This window comes from Cnephaeus nilssonii, assembly GCF_951640355.1.
Source record: "Cnephaeus nilssonii genome assembly, chromosome: 9".
Lineage (NCBI taxonomy): Eukaryota > Metazoa > Chordata > Mammalia > Chiroptera > Vespertilionidae > Cnephaeus > Cnephaeus nilssonii.
Genome location: NC_137080.1, coordinates 4,349,864 through 4,370,207, shown reverse-complemented (window position 1 = coordinate 4,370,207; position 20,344 = coordinate 4,349,864). Strand labels below are relative to the sequence as shown.

At 54.3% G+C, this 20,344-nt stretch overlaps 1 protein-coding gene across 1 annotated transcript in view; it reads right to left on the bottom strand.

The window, feature by feature from the left end:
* Positions 1 to 2,890, bottom strand: part of EZR (ezrin) — a 44,081-nt gene extending 41,191 nt beyond the window's left edge. The window contains exons 1-3 of the mRNA XM_079781064.1: positions 2,609 to 2,890; positions 2,233 to 2,353; positions 1,550 to 1,617 (exon numbers count right to left, since the gene is read on the bottom strand). Coding sequence (XP_079637190.1) covers positions 1,550 to 1,561 — 12 coding nt within the window. The 5' untranslated portion in view covers positions 1,562 to 1,617; positions 2,233 to 2,353; positions 2,609 to 2,890. The remainder of the gene's footprint in view (positions 1 to 1,549; positions 1,618 to 2,232; positions 2,354 to 2,608) is intronic.
* Between the last annotated feature and the right edge of the window lie 17,454 nt (positions 2,891 to 20,344).

The following is a 20,344-nucleotide window of genomic DNA, read 5'->3' as shown; positions in this document are numbered from 1 at the left end:
ATGGAGTAACCTCGAGGACTTGTGCTGAGCGAAATGAGTCAGACACCAGAGGACAAATACTGAGATTCTACTTCTGTGAGGTCCCTAACCAGGGCTGGGGGAGGGAGGAACGGGGTGTTAGTGTTTAGGAGGTACAGAGTTTCCCTTGGGTGAAGGTGATATGTATATTTTACTACAATAAAAGAGAAACATAGACTACAATTCCTTATGAAAAATGAGAAGGAAAAGTAGTGACTGGAAACTGGTTTACTGACTTTTTCCTGAGGGATACCTTACAAGCTGAACTCTGCTTCTTTTAGCAAAATAAAAGAAAAGCTCACCTGTGGGAGGTAGGTGAGCTCCTTGCCCATGGCTCTGCCAGTCGCTTCGAGGCACAGGGCTGTTCCCAGAATAAGGACTGTTGTTGGGCCGGTTTTACGTCACAGGCATTGAAAAGCCTGGATGTCACGTGCCCCGTGCATGTTGAAATGAAGAATTTTGTGTAGGAAAAGAATTCCTGCACCACGAATGAATCATCTTGATGATGTAACTTAGGCAAAAACTAGATCGGCTCTGAATCTATTAGCATATTGACATGGTACTTATTTAGCCTAACAGGAAAATAAACTTAGTTAAAAACTCCTTTAGAAAATCTAACGTTCATCAGTAGAAAAAGCACATAAGCACTGAACTGCAGAACTTGTTTGCAAAACTCGCAATAAATTCCCTTATGTATTTTTCATTTCCATTTTTAATGAGTCCAGATATTGTCTCCACCGCGATTTACCAAGTCAGTTAAAAAGCTGCAAGTCCCCAGTTCGCCGTGGAAAAGCAGGTGGCATCCACACAACTTTCTAAGAAAAGCGCAGCACAAGAACCTGCCTGTCCCCGCCACTGAGAAGGCAGCCGGAGCGGCCCCAGCCCGGGCAGCCCGCCACCGAGACGGCGACACCCTCCCCCGGATCCGGGGACAGGGTGCGGGCACGGCAGCGCCGTAATCAGCGGCGTCTACAGGGTGCGGCGGGGTGCTGGGCCCGAGCGCCCGATAGAGAAGCCTCCTTATCGGGGCCCGGGCTGCCTTCCCATCGGCAGTTCAGGTCCATGCCCAGCCCTCAGATAGGCATCCTGCTGCACCAGCACATTCCGGGGGGTGCGGGGCCCCGGGGAGCGCCAGGGCCAGATCCGGGGTGCGTTTGCCCGGACACCTGCGGGGACCGGAGCGGGTGTGCGCCATCGGAAGCCCCTGGGCTCTCCCTGCGATCCCCAGTTTTTGTTGTTGGGAGACAAGTTGCAGACAGGGGCAGTCACAGGGCACCCTAATTTATACAAAAGCCCAAGCGGCTGCACCCGGGGGTGGGGGAAGGGGGGACGTGCACAAGGAAAGGCGCCCTCCGCGTTCTCGAGTTTACAAACCGCCCCCCCCCCGAGAGGCAGGGGAGCCCGTTCCCCGCGCCTGCCCCCCCCCCCCGCCCCCAACGGCCCCCGAGCCCCCAGCACCGAGCACCGGGCCAGGCGGCCCCGCGGGGCAGAGCCGGGGCAGAGCGGGGCGCGGCCGGAGCCGGGGACTCACTGGTTTCGGCATTTTCGGTTCCGGCGGGTGCTCCTCGCTCCTCGGGAACGCGGCGGCGGCGGTGGGACCTGCCGGGGACACGGGCGTGAGCGCTCGGCTCCTCTCCCGCCGCCCGGACCGCGCCCGCCCCGCGCTGCGGCTTCGGAACCGGCCGGCGGGCGGGGGGCGCGGGGGTCGGGGCCCGGGCGGGCGGGCGGGGCGGCGGGGAACGGGCCGCCGCTTCCAGGAAGCCGGGGAGCCGCGGGTTTCACTTTGTGAAGCAACCGTTTGCCCGCGGCCGAGACCGCAACCGCCGCGCTTGGGAAACTTTTCAAACCGCCCCGCCCGGCCCCGCAGCCCGGGCCCCGCGGGCGCTTCGGGGCCCCGAGGGGTCGGAGGAGAGGAGGGTCGCGGGCAGCCGGCGCGACCACCCCGCGGGTCCGGCTTCACCTGCCGTGTGTTTGGGCCCAAAGAGAGCCGAGCTCTGGGGGCCGGGGTGGGACCGACCGGCCGCGCACGCCGGGCCCCCCGAGCCGGGCCCCCGGGCCCCGAGCCCGCCTGCCCCCGGGGACCCCGGGCCCGGCCTGGAGCGCGGCCACGCCCCTCCGCCCGCCGCCCCGCCACCCCCGCCGCCACCCCCGCCGCCGAGCCCGGCGCGACCCCCCGGCTCGGGCCGGCCCTCCGCCCGGCGCCCGCCCGCTCACCGGCGGCTGTGGACGGTGCGCTCCGAGTCGGTGCGTCGGCTGAGTGCCCGCCGCCCGCGCCGCCGAGAGTCCCCGGAGGGGCGGGTCCTGGGGCCGCGCCCCTCTCCGCCCCGCCCCCGACCTGCGAGGTGCGCCCGCAAGATGGCTGCGCCCCGCCCGCGCCCGGGACGCCCCGCCCGCCCGCCCGGCTCCCCCCGCCTCCCCCCGGGGCCCCCAGGCGCGGAGCCGGGTGGGGCGCGTTCCCCCCCGCCCGCCCGCCGCCGCTCCCCGGGGAAGACCCTTCCCTCCGCCGCCGTCCCTTCGCCCCTGGGGCCGGGGCCGGGGCCGCTTCTGGCCGCGATGGAGGGGCGAGAGCGGACTCGGGGGCGGAATGAACCTGCGGGCGGCCGCCGTGGGGTGCCGGGCGCCCGGGTCCGGCCACTCCGCTGTCCTGGCGCCGGGCCGAGGGAGCCCCGGGCCGGGGGGCCTGGGCCTGGGGGGCGGGCCGCCTGGGTGCCCGGAGGCCTCGCGGCGGGACCGGCCCGGACACGCGGGAGGACACCTCGCCCCCGCGCTCCGTGCGGGACACACTGGGGTCTCCTTTGGCCTGAGCGGCGCCGAGCTGCCGCGAAAGCCTCCGCCGGGGGAACTCTGGGCCGTCTTGTTTCTGAAGTGTTTTACTGACCAGAGCGGGAGGGAGGGAGGGAGGGAGGGAGAGAAACATCAATGAGGAGGGAGTCATGGATGGGATGCTCCTTCCTGCCCGCCCCTGACCGGGGACTGAGCCTGCAACCCCTCAGTCCGCAGGCCGAGGCGCTCTAACCACTGAGCCAAACCGGCTGGGGCTAGGAATTACTTTAATTTTTTTGCAAATAGTTCTCAGAAATGTTGGCAAACACGTGTGCTTTGGTGGGCGGTAGGGTTTGTAGCGCAGTGACTGAGTGCTTCTAAAGCCAGCTGCCGCCGAAACCGGTGTGGCTCAGTGGATAGAGCGTCGGCCTGCGGACTGAAAGGTCCTGGGTTCGATTCCGGTCAAGGGCATGTACCTTGGTTGGCACATCCCCAGTGGGGGGTGTGCAGGAGGCAGCTGATCAATGTTTCTCTTTCATCGATGTTTCTAACTCTCTATCCCTCTCTCTTCCTCTCTATAAAAAATCAATAGAAAAATAAAAAATAAATAAAGCCAGCTGCCCCTGCTAGAGGCATCGCATCCCCCGGAGCCTGCAGAAATGGACACGCACAGGCGTGCCCCCAAACCTAGCCCAGCAGGCTCTGTCTTCAAGCCTTTCAGGTGATTGTGATGTCGACCAAGGGTTGAGACCAGAGCTTCTGAATTCCTTCCCTGGGCTCACCACTAACGCCCAGTGTGAACCCAGCCAGTTACTAAAGTGGCATCATTATGGCACCTATTTCACGGGGTTGTTATGAGGATTAAAGGAGTTCATTCATGTAAGATGCCTAGAAAAGTGCCGAGCACATAGTAGGCACTCACGTCTATCCCTGTGCAGGATAACCAGTGACTGGGCAAAGCACCACACTCCCAATTCACGGAACACAGACGCCAGCCCCGTGGTCGGCAAACCGCGGCTCGCGAGCCACATGCGGCTCTTTGGCCCCTTGAGTGTGGCTCTTCCACAAAATACCACGTGTGGGCGCGCACATACAGTGCCATTGAAACTTCGTGGCCCGTGCGCAGAAGTCGGTATTCGGCCTGGGCGAGTCTGTTTTGAAGAAGTGGCGTTAGAACAGTGGTCGGCAAACTCATCGGTCAACAGAGCCAAATGTCAACAGTACAACGATTGAATTTCTTTTGAGAGCCAAATTTTTTAAACTTAAACTTCTTCTAACGCCACTTCTTCAAAATAGACTCGCCCAGGCCGTGGTATTTTGTGGAAGAGCCACACTCAAGGGGCCAAAGAGCCGCATGTGGCTCGCAAGCCGCGGTTTGCCGACCACGGGCCTAGCCTGCCACAGGGGCAGACTGCTTCCGGGGCACTCGTTAGTGGGCGCCTGGGACCCTCCCCCACTGCAGGTCCAGGGCGTTTCAGAGTTCCAGGTGCGGAGGGAGGCCTTTCCTGAGATTTTTCCCCTCTATTTGGGCAAGTCTGTTCCCTCTGAAAGACTGACTTTCTTTTTTATTAAAAATTATTAAAATGAAGATGTAAGGTAACTGCTGTGGGAAGGAAACAAGAGATTTAAGGAGCCTCGGTAATTACGGTTCAGAGGGGACTTGCTACTCCCAGGACACTATCTCCACCTCATAACATTGCCTGGAGCCTTGTTAGTCATGTTGGGCCCGCTCCACTGATAGTACACCACGCCCAGCTTCTACCTCAGGGCATTGTCTTCCAAACTAGAGGCTTGGAATCGCAGTGGCCCACCACCTCTACTTCTGAACTTCACCCTTCAGGGAAATGCTGACAAACGCAAAGACCACAGGTCTAGTCCCAGCACTCACAGCGGGTCACCTTGGGCAAGTCTCTTTACTGACTAAGCTCCCCTCTTCTTGTGCAGAATGCAGATGGTCTTGTTCGGGGGCCTTTAACTTACTCAAATTCGACTAGAGGGATACTTTTCCCACTAAAATAGTGTAGAGCAAGCATGTCAAACTCGAGGCCTGCGGGCAGCACGCGGCCCACAAGGAATATTTTTGCGGCCCAGCCACTATAACAGTATGTAAGAGAGGTTTTAATAAAAATTTTGTAACTTAATTTTTTACAATATCCTGTTATACATAATTATTAATAACGAACTACGACGTTCGCTAATAACTGATTACTATAATCGTGTTGCATTCGTGTCCCTTACACGCCTTTTTTGTGCAGGCACACCATTTTTCTCCACTAATACTAGCAGCGAATATTCTACCAGCTGATAACCACGTCATTAGTCTTGGACTGACTTGTTTGGTGTGCGCACCAGGAAATATTTCACTTTCGGAGAACAAGAAAAATAGGTTTATTTGCGTTACGCTTATTAATTTGTGCAGTTATTCAGTGTCTGGTAAGTTTATGTTCAAGAAAAAATATTACTTTTTATTAAAATGTCCTATTATTTTATGTTAACGATCACTCATTTATTTCAGCCCTTTGTATTCAGCATGTCTCTCTCAAACTAAATCTACGTTTCTATGAAAATTGAAGCTTTTGTTTTTTTGTGGCCCACGTAAACGTAAACGCTGTTTATTTGGCCCGGGTTAGCCGTTGAGTTTGACATGCTTGGTGTAGAATCCTGTTTTGCATATGCATTCCCCATATAGCATACATCACGTAAGCATTACACATTATATTGACATTCCTATACAGCCCCCTCCCACGAATCCATGCACTAGTGACCCGGTGCATGGATTTGTGCACATTGAAAGGAAATTAATTAGAAAATGGCTGGTGGGGTGGGACTGGGCGAGCTGGGCCGGACACGCTCTGGAGCCCATCTCCTACGGTCCCTCCCCTGCGTCTGCGGAGTAAGCGGGGTCCCTCTGGTAGGTGGGGTCCCTCGGCCTGGCCTGCGGGGATCCGGCCGAAACCGGCTCTCCAACATCCCCCAAGGGGGTCCCAGAGTGCGAGAGGGCACTCTGCAAAGTTGCTGTCGTACAGGGTGTGGAACACAAACGCACGTGTGCAGTAAACCAGATTCAGGGCCGACAGTGCCCCAGCAACAACATAACCCACGGCCGAAGGTGGAATCACACGGCCCCGCGAGGAATCGGGCTCCCTCCTCTCCAGTTTCAGGGTGCAACACCCGAGAACCACTGCTGCTAAGTCACTGCAGCTCGGCAGCTCCTGCATTGAGCATCTGTCCCCTGGTGGTCAGTGTGCATCATAGCAACCGGTCGGACGGTCAGGCACTTAGCTTATTAGCCTTTTACAAATATAGATCTTCTGAGTGATTTCAGGTGATTTTCCAATGGTAATTTATTTTCACATGACTTTAGAACCTAATACCCTCCCACTCCAACCCCCACAGCCACCCCTGTCTCCCACCCCCACCCCCCAACACACACAGAAGACAACTCCAAGCAATCTAGGAGCATTGCTATGGTGGCGGTACTGAAACTTCGGTGTGCATTAGGAACTGGGAGTCATTACGTCTCAGGCAAACCCTACACCAAACTTTGAGAGCCCCTGATGTAGGGTGTGGCACAAACGATTTATCTGGCCCCTCTCTCCACCTTTCGTTTGCCAGTCATAGTCCTGTTCGTTTTTTATCATCAGTGCCAAGAAGGAAGTGAGGAAGTCTGGAGCCAGGAGTCTCGGTCACCCTTCCTGCTCTCCTTTCGACTTCTGACCTTGAAGGACTCTTTGCTCCCTGTTCAGGGCTGAGTGTTTCAGCCAGAGGAGGGAAATCAGGTGCACGCCTGAGCCGGAGGGAGTGCTGGGAGCTCCTCAGGCAGGTGACCCTGAGCAGGCAGGGCAGCCCTCCGGGCGCCTTCACACCCGGGGGCAAGGACACGGTCACGGAACAGCCCCTTCCCCCGCTGCAGGCTCCCTATCAGGTCCCGCGGCCTGTCCCCTCCCCGTGCCCGGTTAATCTCACCCGTAAGGAAAAGTTCACAAATAGCACGACAAGCTCTAGACTCAGTCACTTCAAAAGAACGTAGGTAGGCAAGAGGGAGCTCTATAGAGTGCCCTTGGCAAAGTAAGGATTGGGGTATTTTTCAGGACCCGATAACCTTTGGTGAGAACTCCGGGCAGTGGCGAGGCCGGGAGCATGAGGCCGCAGGGGGTACAGGAGGCCCCGGCCGGCTGCATAACGCTGTTTTAAACGGCGTGGTGGCCCGCGGTGCCCTTCAGAGCACGCTTTGTGCCTTGCTGTGGCCTGAAACATAACCTATTTGAGATGTAACTTCGGGTCAGCTTGACGGGCAGAGATGACCGTGAAAGGGAGCTACGCATTTCACGTGATCTTCTAAAGCTCCGTGAGCTCACTGTGCAAACCCCTGGCCCGGTGTGCCAGTGCCCTCTGACCTCGGCGGGGGAGCATCCTCGCAGTGTGGCTCACAGCGTGGGTGAGGGACACGGGGCGGGACGCACTCACGTGGCCCGACAGGTGGCCACTCTGCCTGGACTCTTCACAGGACAGTGAGTGAGAAGGAGCCTCTTGGTGCTATTTTTAAAAATATATTTATTTTTATTGGTTTCAGAGAAGGAGAGGGAGAGAGAGAAACATCAGTGATGAGAATCATTGATCAGCTGCCCCCTGCACGCCCCCCCCCCCCCACATTGGGCATCGAGCCCGCAACCCGGGCTTGTGCCCTGACCGGGAATCGAACCGTGGCCTCCTGTTCATAGGTCGACCGCTGAGCCACGCCGGCCGGGCTCTAGATGCTCTTTGATGGTACACCTTATACAATTTGGGTCTGCTAAGAAAAATTCTGGCCACTAGGTATTCTATTTTAATTGTTTCCTTGGTGTTTAAATAATTTGCCTTAATAACCATAATCATTTTTATGTAAAAGGGTACTGATGACTGCAAAACTGGTTTGACTAATAACGTCTCAAATAGCACAGCTCTTTTTATTATATTGTTTTATTCTTGATCATTTTATGAGGGTATTTTTTTTTGAAAAAAAAATTTCTAGCTTAAAGTAAGTTTTCTATATGGTGTGAGGAGGTGATGGGTGGGACCCTACACACCCTCTATTTTGATACCCTCAATTTAGGGAGGAAACGGCCCCACAGAGAATAAATTAACTGTCCACCCTCCGACACCCCAATTTCTCAAGATTGCCCGTGACCTCCATCTTGCCAAATCCAGAGGCCAAACTTCCCTGCCTCATCTTACCCCTCCCGCTCGCCTAAGCCACCGAGGGTTTCTCCTCTTCCCCCCTCTCCTGCTTCCTCTTTTGAGGTCCTCCCACCCCATTCCACCCACGCCCACCACAGGGTCCTTATCTGTGCACATTCTCCTCCTAAGTCATCTGATCTGATCCCAGATCCCAGAGGTCATCTTGACCTCTCTCTCTCTCAAGCAGCAACTGTGGACTCGGTGTCTCACGTAGTCTTGGTTTTTCGAAAACTGTGGCCCCGCCAAGCCCCGGCTAACAAGCAGCGCAGTGCCTGGAGGCAGGGGAGGGCGGCCACAGGGAAGGTACAGGAGGCCTCCGCAGACGGCTAAGTAACCACTGGCCCTGTTACCTGGTCCCGAACTTACAAGTCAGCCTGAATTCCTCTCTTTCCCTCGTGCACCCGCCCAACAGACCTACGGGCCCGTTTCAGAATCTATCAGATTGTGTCTCCCCTCTCCCCGCCCCCTCCGCCGCCAGTGGGTTTTAGAGTAGAATTTAAACCCCTTCCTTGGCCCGCTGCTCGGCTCCTGCTCCTCCCGGGTCACCTCCCTGCCACCCCTGCTCCTGCCTGCGCTGTGCTTGAGCCTCCGGGAGCCTTGCCCCGTGCTCCTCTACCGGAATGCACTGCCCTCCCCGCCAGCCTGGCCCTTCTCCTCTCCCAGGTCTTTGCCCAAATACCAGCTCCTCTGAGACACCTCCGACCTCCCCATGGCCAGTGCCAACTCCCAGGTCACTCCTGCCACGTTACCTGCTGGACTGTGCGGAGGGCACCTGCTTGTTTGCCTCTTTATTTTCTGTGAGTCCCCCCCCTCCCCCGCCCAGGCAAGGCAGCTCCTGTCTGTCGAGTCCACTGCTACGTCCTCAGCAGCTGAAGCTGCGCCTGGGCCTCGCAGATGCGCCAGGAATATGTGTTGATGAAGGAATGAAGGAGCACTGCTAGTCAGTGCCCGCCAGTCCCTCGGGTTCCTTCCTTCCCAGCTCACCACCCTGCCGTCTGCCGGAACGCGGACCTGGGGAACTTGTTCCTTACCTACATCCCAGCTGCGCAAACCACATCAAAAACCAGAGCCGGGGAACATGTTTTTAAAAAAGGGAACTCATCTCTGTAGAATCTTCTAGGTTTCTCTTCAAGCTTAGGAATTCCAGGCGTAGGTGGGGTTCTAACAGGTCTGGTTGGCCTTTGCGGGCACAGCAGACAGGAGGGAGGGTGTGAGGAGCAGCACACACCAGGCCGCAGGGGGACGCGATGCTGGACAGCGAAGAGCAGACAATGACTCCGATCAGATCAAGGCTCAAGCCCCGCTGATGGGGGTCACGTAGCCAGAGACCGCCAGGTGTGACCCCGCAGGAGCCCGGCGGAGCCCGGGGCTTAGTCACGTGATCATGTGTAGTTTTCTCAGAAAGTGAGTTCTTCCTGTCTGCCCCATACCATCAGAGAACATGTTATTCTGTGATCTTTCTAAAATTATAAAATGTGTTAAATCTTCAGAAAATAATTCAATAGACAACTATGTACCCTCTATCCAGATTTAACAAAGGGTGATATTTTATCACGTTTTCTTTATGATTTTTAATAAAAAGATAAACAGAAACCAAGCACTCCACCCCGCCTAGCCCTCCTAAAGTCGCTGTCTCCTCCGAGCAGGGTTTGATGTTTCACATGGAAAAAATCCACGTGTGTGAAACAAACGATCTCCCAATACATCAGATTTATTAACTAGCTGTTCGGTTGCAGAATATAAACAAGAAACATTTAAAAACCATCATCTTTGCCCCAGATGGTTTGGCTCAGTGAATAGAGCATCAGCTTGTGGACAGAGGGGTCCCAGGTTCGATGTCAGTCACAGGCATGTACCTGGGTTGCGGGCTCGATCCCCAGTAGGGGCGTGCAGGAGGCAGAGGATCAATGATTCTCATCATTGATGTTTCTCTCTCTCTCTCCCTCTCCCTTCCTCTCTGAAATCAATGAAAATATATTTTTAAAAATAATGATAAAATAAAAACCATCATCTTTCTTTTCCTTTCCTCTTTTTTTGGATTGTCAAAAGCCGCCTTGGTGAAGCAGGTACTGTTCTGGGCTGTCAGCGTGGGGAGGGCCTGCCACGGGGGGCGAGCCTGGCCACTCGCTCAGGGTGGTGTCCACCACAGACGAGGGGACGAGGGGACCCCGTGTGTGTAAGTCCTTGACTTATCAAGAGAGACAGTTCTCAAACCGTCTGCCCGGCTCCTCACTCGCCCTGTCTACACTCGCTCAACAAGACAGAGTAGCTCCCGGGTCTCCACCAACTCCTCGCCAGCAAGTTGGGTTCTGCATGTAAACCACCAACGTCCCACCGCCTGTCACTGGCCTCTCCTGCGAAGCCTGAGGTCCACGGAGGGGACCTTGAGCACCGTGTGCGTGTGGGACCCCGTCGCTGACATCCCAGGCTGCTTTCTTGTAAGGACACCTGACCACCCGAGGACACGGGGCGCGAGGCATGTGTGTCCTAAGACTTGCTTTCACTTTGAAATTATTTTTACGCAAGAAAAAGCAAAACTGCCCACCCACAGTCGAGGAGCTATTTTTTTTTCTTATATTTTATTGATTTTTTACAGAGAGGAAGGGAGAGGGATAGAGAGCTAGAAACATCGATGAGAGAGAAACATCGATCAGCTGCCTCCTGCACACCCCCCACGGGGGATGTGCCCAAAACCAAGATACATGCCCTTGACCGGAATCGAACCTGGGACCTTTCAGTTCGCAGGCCGACGCTCTATCCACTGAGCCAAACCGGTTTTGGCGGAGGAGCTATTTTAAGCCTCAGCGCGGGGTTTACCATCCTCTCTCTCCTCGATGTTAGGGCGCGTGCTGGGTTGCCAGGGGGATGGGGGGATGAAACAGATAGGAACGTGGACAAACCGGGTTTTGTGAATTTCCTGAAGCTCCGAATTCTGATGTCATCTGTCTCTCCCCTTTAGCCCAATGCCAGGCCCCCGCCTTCCAGAATTTTCCACTGAGAAGATCCCATCTCAGGGAGACTCTGCTTCCGTGCGGAGACAGGCCATGTCCTTGCCTCTGAGGGTCGAGGGCACACGTTGGCCCTCCTGTCCCCTCAGTGGAGAAGGTCTCATGTGATCGGACTGGTGCGTTCGGAGGGGTAACCTGGCCACATGAGCCGGGCCCTCTCTCGCGCGCGCTCTCTCTCTCTCTCTCTCTCTCTCTCTCTCTCTCTCTCTCGGGAGCCAGTCTACGGCAAAGAGGACGCTCTGGCCCTTCAAACCACACACGTCCTAGGGCCTGGCCATCTGGGAGCCCGGGAAGCACAGGACTGCCCCCCCCCCGCCCCCCAAGGTGGCAGGTCTCTCTAGTTCTGAGGCACAGGATGCTCCCTTACCCACACATCTAGGCTGCATGCGGCCTTATCGGCAGTTCAGCCCTCAGGGGTTTCCTGTGTTGTTGGGGGTGGGGGGGGCATTATTTATTAGATGCCTTCAAACTGCCTCAGGTGCCTCTAATCTCTCTCTCCCAGGCTGTTCCATGCCAGCTTACAATGACGCCCCCAAGTATCATTTCAGGGACATACATGTCCTGCTCATTCTGTGTCCCTGAAACAAATGAAGATTTCCTCCCATTAGAGACCTCAGGGTCCTCTCAACCAGTAAGGCTTCTGATCGGTATGTCTCAGGCCCTGTGAGATCTGAGGGGGAGCCTGCTGTCTGCACCCAGGCAGGCCTCTTCCTCCCACCTCCCAGCCCTCCGAGCACCTCACCGTCCCTCCCGCTTCTCTCACTTTCTTCATGGGGGTGGGGGTGGGGGTCCCTCCCGACTTCTCTCTCTTTCTTCATGGGGGGTCCCTCCCGACTTTCTCACTTTCTCCATGGGGGATACCCTTCTTCAGCAACCACATCTTTTCCCTCTTTTCAAACACTACTGGGGAACACAAGCTTCCCCTAAATAACAAACTGGACTCCATTCTCCCAAATACTGTAGCAACTCTCAGAACATTTACTAGTAAGACTAGACTTACTCGGCCCACGTATTGAAAAGGAATTTTATTTTAAAGCATCTTTTTAAAAAAATATATGTTTTTATTGATTTCAGAGAGGAAGGGAGAGGGCGAGAGAGAAACATCAATGATGAGAGAGAATCGTGGATCGGCTGCCCCCTGCACGCCCCCAACTGGGTCATGAGCCCGCAGCCCCATCATGTGCCCTTGATTGGAACTGAACCCGGGACCCTTCAGTCCGCAGGCCGACGCCCTATCCACTGAGCCACACCAGCGAGGGCTGAACGGGAATTTTTCATTAGGAAAAGTCTTCATTTAAGGCAGGACCGTGGTTATGGCTCCTTGAGGACGCGTGTCCGTCCTCCCTGGTCTGCTTGGGCATCTGGCCCAGGGCGGTGCTCAGTCAAGGTTGCTTCCTTGTCGGTATGGTCGGGGAGCCGGGAGGAACCGGGCGCTTTGCTCTGCGGCTCCCCCAGTGGAGAGTTCTTATCAAACGGTACCCACCCAGATGCAGCAATGGGGGAGTTTTGTTGTAATCACTCCTTTTCCTTCCCACTTCTGTTCCCTCATCATCCTGTTTAATGAGTACCTCTGTGTCCATGTGTATTTTCCTCCTTTTAAGATAAGGTTGGGCATCTCCCTCTGGCTCTCTCCCCCTCTCGGCCCTGCTTTCTTACTCACCATGGTGCGGGGGCGAGGGGGCATCTCTTCCCGGCCCTGGCACCTGCAGGCCTTCTTGTCTGTATCCACACGTCTCAGCTGTCCTCCCTCCGACGCTGGACATTCAAGCTGCCTCCACAGATGCCACGAATCCTGCATACACGTCCCGTGGGCCTGAGAATTTCAGTGGGACAAGCAGCCATGAGTGAATGGGTTGGATCCTGGGAAGGCTGCCTGTAACTTATCATCCAAGCAAGGACAATTCAGAGCACGGAAGGACAAGAGGCGTAACCAAGGCTGTCCCAGGCAAACCGAGGGTCTGGTCACCTCGCTGAAGAGTTCGGATACATACATATCGACGGGGAAGAACCAGCATGGCCCCGCACCGCACCCCCAGGCGGCATGGGGTGCCCATCGCCGCCCCCCCCCCCCCCCCCCCCGCTTAGTGGTGGCCCTGAGTACATAGCACTTCATTACTGTCCAATCTGCATTCCTCTGATCTCGAACATGTCTGAGTGTCTCACTCTGCCGGCTGGCCTTCGGGTTTCCTTATTTGGAAATTATTCCTTTGCTTTGCCTATTTTTGTTGGGGTTTTCTTGCTGTTTGCAAGTTTCCTAGCTGTTAATCCCATCAGTTTTAGACATTGCAAATATGTTCTCTGTTAGCTAAACTAATTTTGTCCACGCTGTTGAATTTGATCTTTCTACTCAAAGTTATTCGGGGTTTTCCCCTTAGAGTTTTGTGTTCTTAACATTCAATTTTAGAAGCATTTTCTTCCCCTATTTCAGAAAACCATTCTCCTTCATTTTCTCCCATTGACTTTTTATTTTTTAATTATTTTTAAATATATATTTCATTTATTTATTTATTTTTTAAATATATTTTTAATGATTTCAGAGAGGAAGGGGGAGAGAGAGAGAGAAACATCAATGATGAGAGAAAATCATTGATTGACTGCCTCTTGCACCCCCCACACTGGGTTCAAGCCTGCAACCCGGGCATGTGCCCTGGCCAGGAATCGAACCGTGACCTCCTGCTTCATAGGTCAAAGCTCAATCACTAAGCCATGCCAGCCGGGCTCCCATTGACTTTTTTTAATTAATTAATTTTTAATGTATTTTTATTGATATCAGAGGGGAAGAGAGAGTGAGAGACTGAAACATCAATGATGAGAGAGAATTATTGATTGGCTGCCTCCCACACACCCCACACTGGGGATCAAGCCCACAGCCTGGGCATATGCCCCTGACCGAAATTGAACCCAGGACCCTTCAGTCCGCAGGCCGATACTCTATCCACTGGGCCACACCAGCCAGGCTCCCATTGACGTTTTAGTTTTCCCCTGGAGAGTGCCCCTCCCCCCCTCGTGGAATGCAGGAGGGAGGCGGTTTCCGAATTCCCTCAGGGCCCATCCTCCCAGTGATCTGTAGTCATCTTTATGGGCAGGAAGTTCCCTGTGGACCGGGGTCTGTCTGCAGGTCTGTCCTGCTCCCAGTCCGTGCCCCCCGCACCGTGCTGCAGGGCTCTGTGCTGATCTTCATACCCAGTAGGACAAGTTTCCCCTCAGGATTCCCATTTTTCAACACGGATCTTCATGGAACCCCATAACGAACACTGGCTCTCATCCAGATCCCTGCTGGGCTCCGGCCAGGACAGGCTGAGCTGTTCCACTTGGACATTTTATCTTAACTCTTGTCTCTTACTCTCGCACTCACTGCTTGGTCATTAACCCTGAAGGGTCATTCACAGAGTTAAAATTTTTATTGTAGAATTCAGAGTGGTATTTCCTTTCCATGCAGGTATAAGTTGGTGAACGTTTTTAGCGTAAACTCTGAAAAGCGAATGCAGCGTGCTGTGCCGTCCGAGAGGGGCCCGGGTACACAGGCCAGGACTCTGCCGGCCGCTCAGCCTGGAGACAACTGGGGAGCAGCCTGGCCTTCTCCAGACCCATCACTCGGGAGCCGTCCAAGAATCCTGGCTTGCATTCCCAGGCGCCGCCCGGCAGGCCCCGGGTCCCCACGGGCTACCAAGCCCCAGAGTCACCCCACCGGTCTCTCTCCCCACCAGGCTTCACCCCAAGGGGCGTCGGACTCTCCCAGGCCAGGCAGACGCCCCTGCCCTGGGCCGGGGTTGTACCTTCCCACCCCCCCACCCACCTCCTCCCTGTAGGACTAGGTGCAAAGGCTGCAGGCTTTCCTTACTCCTCGTCCAGGTTCCCCGGGCTGTTTTCCTGTGGAGCAGCCAGATTCCCGGGAGGCGTCCTGCCTGCCTCTATTAAACACTGCACCGCCTGCTACATGCGTTCCCAGGGCTGCGGTAACTACGTGTCATAAACTTGGTGGCTTAAAACAACAGAAATGTACCGTCCCGGAGCCGGGGGCTGAGCCCAGGCAGCTGTCGCAGGGCTGTGCTTCCTGGGAAACCTGTGGGTCGGGTCTCTCCCAGCTCCTGCAGCCTCGGGCAGTCCTTGGCTTGTGGCCACATCACTCGTCTCTGCCTCGTCATCACACGGCCGCTTCTCTCTCTCTCTCTCTCCTTCTTGTAAGAACACCAGCCATATTGGGTTGAGGGTCACGTTGTTTCCATCTGACCTCATTTTACCTTAACTAATTATATGTGCAACGACCCCATTTCCAAATAAGGTCTTATTTGGAGGTCCTGGGGGCCAGGACTTCAACATATCTTGGCGGGGGGGGGGGGGGGCACAGTTCAACCCCTCACACCTGGTGTGAGAGTATCTGGCCCCAGCTCCTTGCCTATGGCCGGTGGCTCTGCAGCGAAACAGACCCGGGTTCGTCACTCACCCTCCTGAGCAAGATCCTAGGCCCCCTGCCTTGTCTCACCTGTGAGATAACCACGCCTGGAGTCATTGTGATATTAATGAGAGTCAGTCCCCACGAAGGCGAGTGTCCAGGAAATTGTAACCATGATTATTAAGTGTGTGGAACAGAGCAGGTACTCAATGAGTAGACGCAGTCACTACTTCCTCTAATAAATATTTACCGGCTGGCAGGCCGGAACCGGAGCTGAGCTTTCCCGGGGCAGGAAAGCCGTGGCCAAGGGCCCTGAGACCCTGCAGTTCCCGGGCATCGTGGGAATTGCTGAGGTGGCCTGTGGCAGCTGCCCATCCCTGCTCTGACGGAGGGAGATTCTGGCATGCGCACACAGGGCCCCCACAAAGCATGGAATCCTGGCTGGCTCTGTGGGAATGTGAAGTTGGAGCAGACAAGGACTCCACACCCTGTTCTTGTTCTCTAGGCTGCGTGTGTGTGTGTGTGTGTGTGTGTGTGTGTGAGAGTGTGAGTGTGTGTGTGTGAGTGTGTGTGAGTGTGTGTGAGTTTGTGTGTGTGTGAGTGTGTGTGTGTGAGTGTGTGTGTGTGAGAGTGAGAGAGTGGGGGTGTTTGTGTGTGTGTGTGAGTGTGAGTGTGTGTGAGTGAGTCTGTGTGTGTGTGTGTCTGTGTGTGTGTGTGTCAGTGTGTGTGTGTGTGAGTGAGTCTGTGTGTGTGTGTCAGTGTGTGTGTGAGTGTATGTGTATGTGTGTGTGTTTGTGTGTGTGTGTCAGTGTGTGTGTGTGTGTCTGTGAGAGAGTGTGTGTTTGTGTGTCAGTGTGTGTGTGTCTGTGTGTGTGTGTGTGTCAGTGTGTGTGTGTGTGTGTGTCAGTGTGTGTGTGTGTGTGTGTGTGTCAGTGTGTGTGAGTGTGTGTGTGGTGTGCATGCGCAGAGGGCCGGGCACACAGGGCCGGAGGAGACAGGCGTCTTTCTGCTGGGACACTCAGCTGGAATGAAGTGCGCAACCAGAGCACGGTGGAGCTCGGGGCCCTCCTGGCTCGGTGACGTCCAGATTCTCCTCCAGGAGAGGCGGGTGCGGGCCAGCGAAGGAGACGGCACCAGAGCCCCGCGTCCAAGACAGAACTCTCCCCGGAGGAGCCGGGTGGCCTCGTGACCGAGGTTTCCTCCTCTGCCCAGCGGGGCTGACCCGGCGGCCTCATCCGGAAGAACACGCTCAGGTGCCGGCTGTTGGTGTGGACGGCCCGCTGCCGCTAGTCCTTGGAGGCACGTTTCCGCAGCGCGTGAGAATGTACCGGGCACGGCCACAGCTTTGCCCTGTGGTAGTTTTCATTTTTACAACAAGAAGCGAACAATTACTATGAGAAACGGAGCATGTCTAAGCCAGGGCTCGCCGGCCACAGGATCACACCTGCATCGCTTCCCGTGTCTCACCCACGCCCACGCCACGTGCTTCCTTCCAGGGGTTTCCTCTTCGTACGAACAAGCCCTGCCTGCCTGCGTGGCCTCCTTGGCCTTCGAACAAAGCGGTCCCTCCACGGAGAGGCTCGCCAGCAGCGCCTTTAAGTTTCCAGGAGATACACAAAAGTACACGCGGGTTTTCAGGAGAGAAGTTCCTGATGGAATTGCAGCCGGACCCACACGGCTGAGCCAGGCATCACTGCGCCAGGGAACGTGTGTGGATCAACACTGGCGCTGCGGAAAGCGAGCAGCTTTGCTAGTCAACGTGTATCTTCCAGCAGAGCCAGGAGGGCAAGAACAGATGTGCACGGATAACCAGAGGGACTGCGGGGGGTGGACTGCGGGGGGTGCGGAGGTCAAAGAGTAAAGAGCTCACACCCTGTGGGGGCAGTAAGAGCGCCGACGTCCTTTTTCTCACGCGGAGAGACCGGGCCTGGTGAAGAGAGGGGACGGCCAACTGCAGTGAGCAGGCGACCTGGGAGGCAGGAGGGCAAGCTCGGACTAGCATGGCCTGGATCTGAATCCCGCAGTGATTGCTGCATTGTTTCCATTCTGGCGTATTTACTGCCTCTGCGTTTACTCAGGCAAGTGTCACTCTGCAGTACGGGGCGTGCGGTTATATGGTCTCAACAGGATTTTGTAGAAGTGCTGGATTCCACACTCAGAAGCCTAGATAATTGTTAGCAAAAGCTGACCAATCATTTCACCAATGAACCACGCGGTAAATACAGAGCCTATTGGAGAGCATTTAATTTACAATAAAAAGTCCCTAAACCTTCTCCTGGAGCTGGGATGGCAGCCGGGAAGAGGACAGTACTGCTGGCAGGTGCCACACCTACTGCGTTCACGACAGTGCTATTTTAGGTGAACGTGGCAACTCCTCTCAGAAAACCATTTCAATACATTTCCAACAAATCAAAACCATAGTGAGATACTGCCTCACACCCCTTAGGAATGGCCTCTATCAACAAAACAGAACAAAACACCCGACAGGCGTGGGCGAGGATGTGGCGACATTGAAGCCCAGTCACAACGGGGGGGGGGGGGGGATGTAAATGCTGCAATGCTCTGGAAAACAAGACAGTGCTTCCTCGGAAACTGGACCACAGCACTCAGCACCCCCTTCAGCGTGCCCCCCGCCCCCCCCCCGAGAGAACTGGAAGCAGGACCTGAAGAGAGACTCGCATGCTGGTGTTAACGCAGCGTTATTCCCAAGCGCCAGGACGTGGAAGCAAATCAATGTCCGTCAATGGATAAAGGAAATGTGGCCTCTACATGCAATGGAGTATTATTCAGCCTTAAGAAGAAAGAAAGCGGTCCGGCCATGTGCGACACTGTGGACGAGCCTGGAGGACATCAGTGAACCCTAATGAAGTCAACCAGCCACAACAAGGCAGGTACGGTAAGTGATTCCTCTTATCTGAGGAGCCTCACTAGTCAGACGCAGAAACAGAAAGTAGAAGTGTGGTTGCTGGGCTGGCGGGGGGGGGGGGGGGGGGGGGGTGCGGGGAGAGGAGGGCTGCTGTGCAATGAGCACAGTTCCAGTTTTGCAAGACGGAAAGTTCCAGAGACTGTTGCACAGTAGTGTCCGCACGGTTAAACGACCGTGCTGTGCTCTTAGAATGGCGATGATGGCAAATTTTACAGCATTTTTTTAACCACAGTTTTAAAAACCGCAAAAAATAAAATAATCTGTGATGTTATTTCCTGATATTAATGGTTGTGTTTCTTGTTCTTGTCTATTTTTGTTTTGTCATTAAGTGCAAATATGGGTGTATTTCATTCTGACCCATGTTTGGGGGATGTTAACTGCCCACAAGCCTATAAAGGAACCCTGCAACTTCCAAATGTTAGATAATTTCAGATCACACTGGGATACTCTGTCTGCCTTAAAGAGAACCAGGAAGTAGCATGAACGGAAAGTAGGAAGCCTTTGGCCAACACTCATCTCCCTGTCGCTTGCAGTGATAACTTGCAGCAGTTCTGGCCACTCCCATACCAGCCATCCATTCAAAAGTCACTTGATGAGCGCCAGCTGAATACTAGTCATTGTCCAAAGCAGAGAGTCAGGAGGGAAGAGGTGGCCATCACAAGCAATCGTGTTCCTCGGAAAATTAAGGCATGATTTAGCACAATTCAAGGCATTTACAATTTAATAAGGAACAGAGAAAAATAACAAAACAGTACAACGAAAGGTGTTGTAGCGACAAAGTGCTATGTGAGCCTAGAACAGTTGTATCTTAACTTTACCCAACATTCTTTCCCCTTCTTCCAGGCACAGAGCCAATACTTGTTCCCATCACTGGTCCACGTGGTTGGTGAGCTGACTCAAACCCCAGCTCTAAGTTCAGGCGTCTGACCCGGACATGGCCAATGAGTAGGCAAATCTCTCATCCACAGGGACTGGTTTTAACAGTGATTCTCAGTTCCCCCAGTGGGACTTGATTCTGTCTCATTTTCTTGTATTTTTTTAACTCTTGGGGAGCTTAAAAATGGACTTCCACCTTTTAGGATGTCAGCGAGGCCCCGCTGAAAATGAAGTAAAAATAGAAGAAAGTACAACCCAGTGAAGAAGGAGAGGTGGGGGCCAGATGACATTGTTGGGGCTCCGAGTCCAGCGTGGCCACCCCCCGGAGTCTCTCAGGTAAAGTGAACTAAGAAAGTCCCCTTTCTTTCCTACGGCTGCTTGAGTTGGGTTTTCCGTCACTCACCACTAAGACTCCACAGTAACTAACACAAGGCCTTTAAGACGGAGCAGCTGCAGGCGATTGTGACTGATCTCAGCCTGGGTGTGGGTGTGCGTATCACCCCATCACTGAGACATCGGGGCCACAGAGCAGGGCTGTAACCTCCCTTTTAAACCCTAAACCATGATGTGTAAGCATCACATCCAATCGGTTCCATGAGAGGACATTTAGAATGCATAGCAGTGCTTTTATTGAAAGAAGAAAGCTCAAATACATTATTTATTTTTTTAAAATCCTGTTTTGCCAATACTTCCATTGCTAGGGTATTGGAAAGATAACATAAGCCAATCCTGTAAAAAGCACTGTAGACCTAGCATCTGTCACACTGATGATAAAGATAGACCTAACTTTGCATGGCACCTCGGGCCATCGTAAGTCCTCCACATGTGTTACTTACGTGCATGTCTGGTCCAAAGCCTAAGATCCCGTGTGATGCACATGATTATTATTTTTTTCTTAGCAACAAGCTTCCTAATCTATAACTAGGCTCGGATTTCAATTAGTTTTGATTTTCTGAGCAGACAATGAATGAGCAGAAGGAAAATTTAAAAACACACACAATTCATTGGGAATTGATTGGATATTATCTAAAATTTCCAAGCCTTTCCTAGAATATTATCCAGAATTTTCTCAAAGTGCTGGCATTTACAGCAAATCTTTCATCTCTCACACTTGTGAGAACAGGCTTTAATCCCTAACCATGT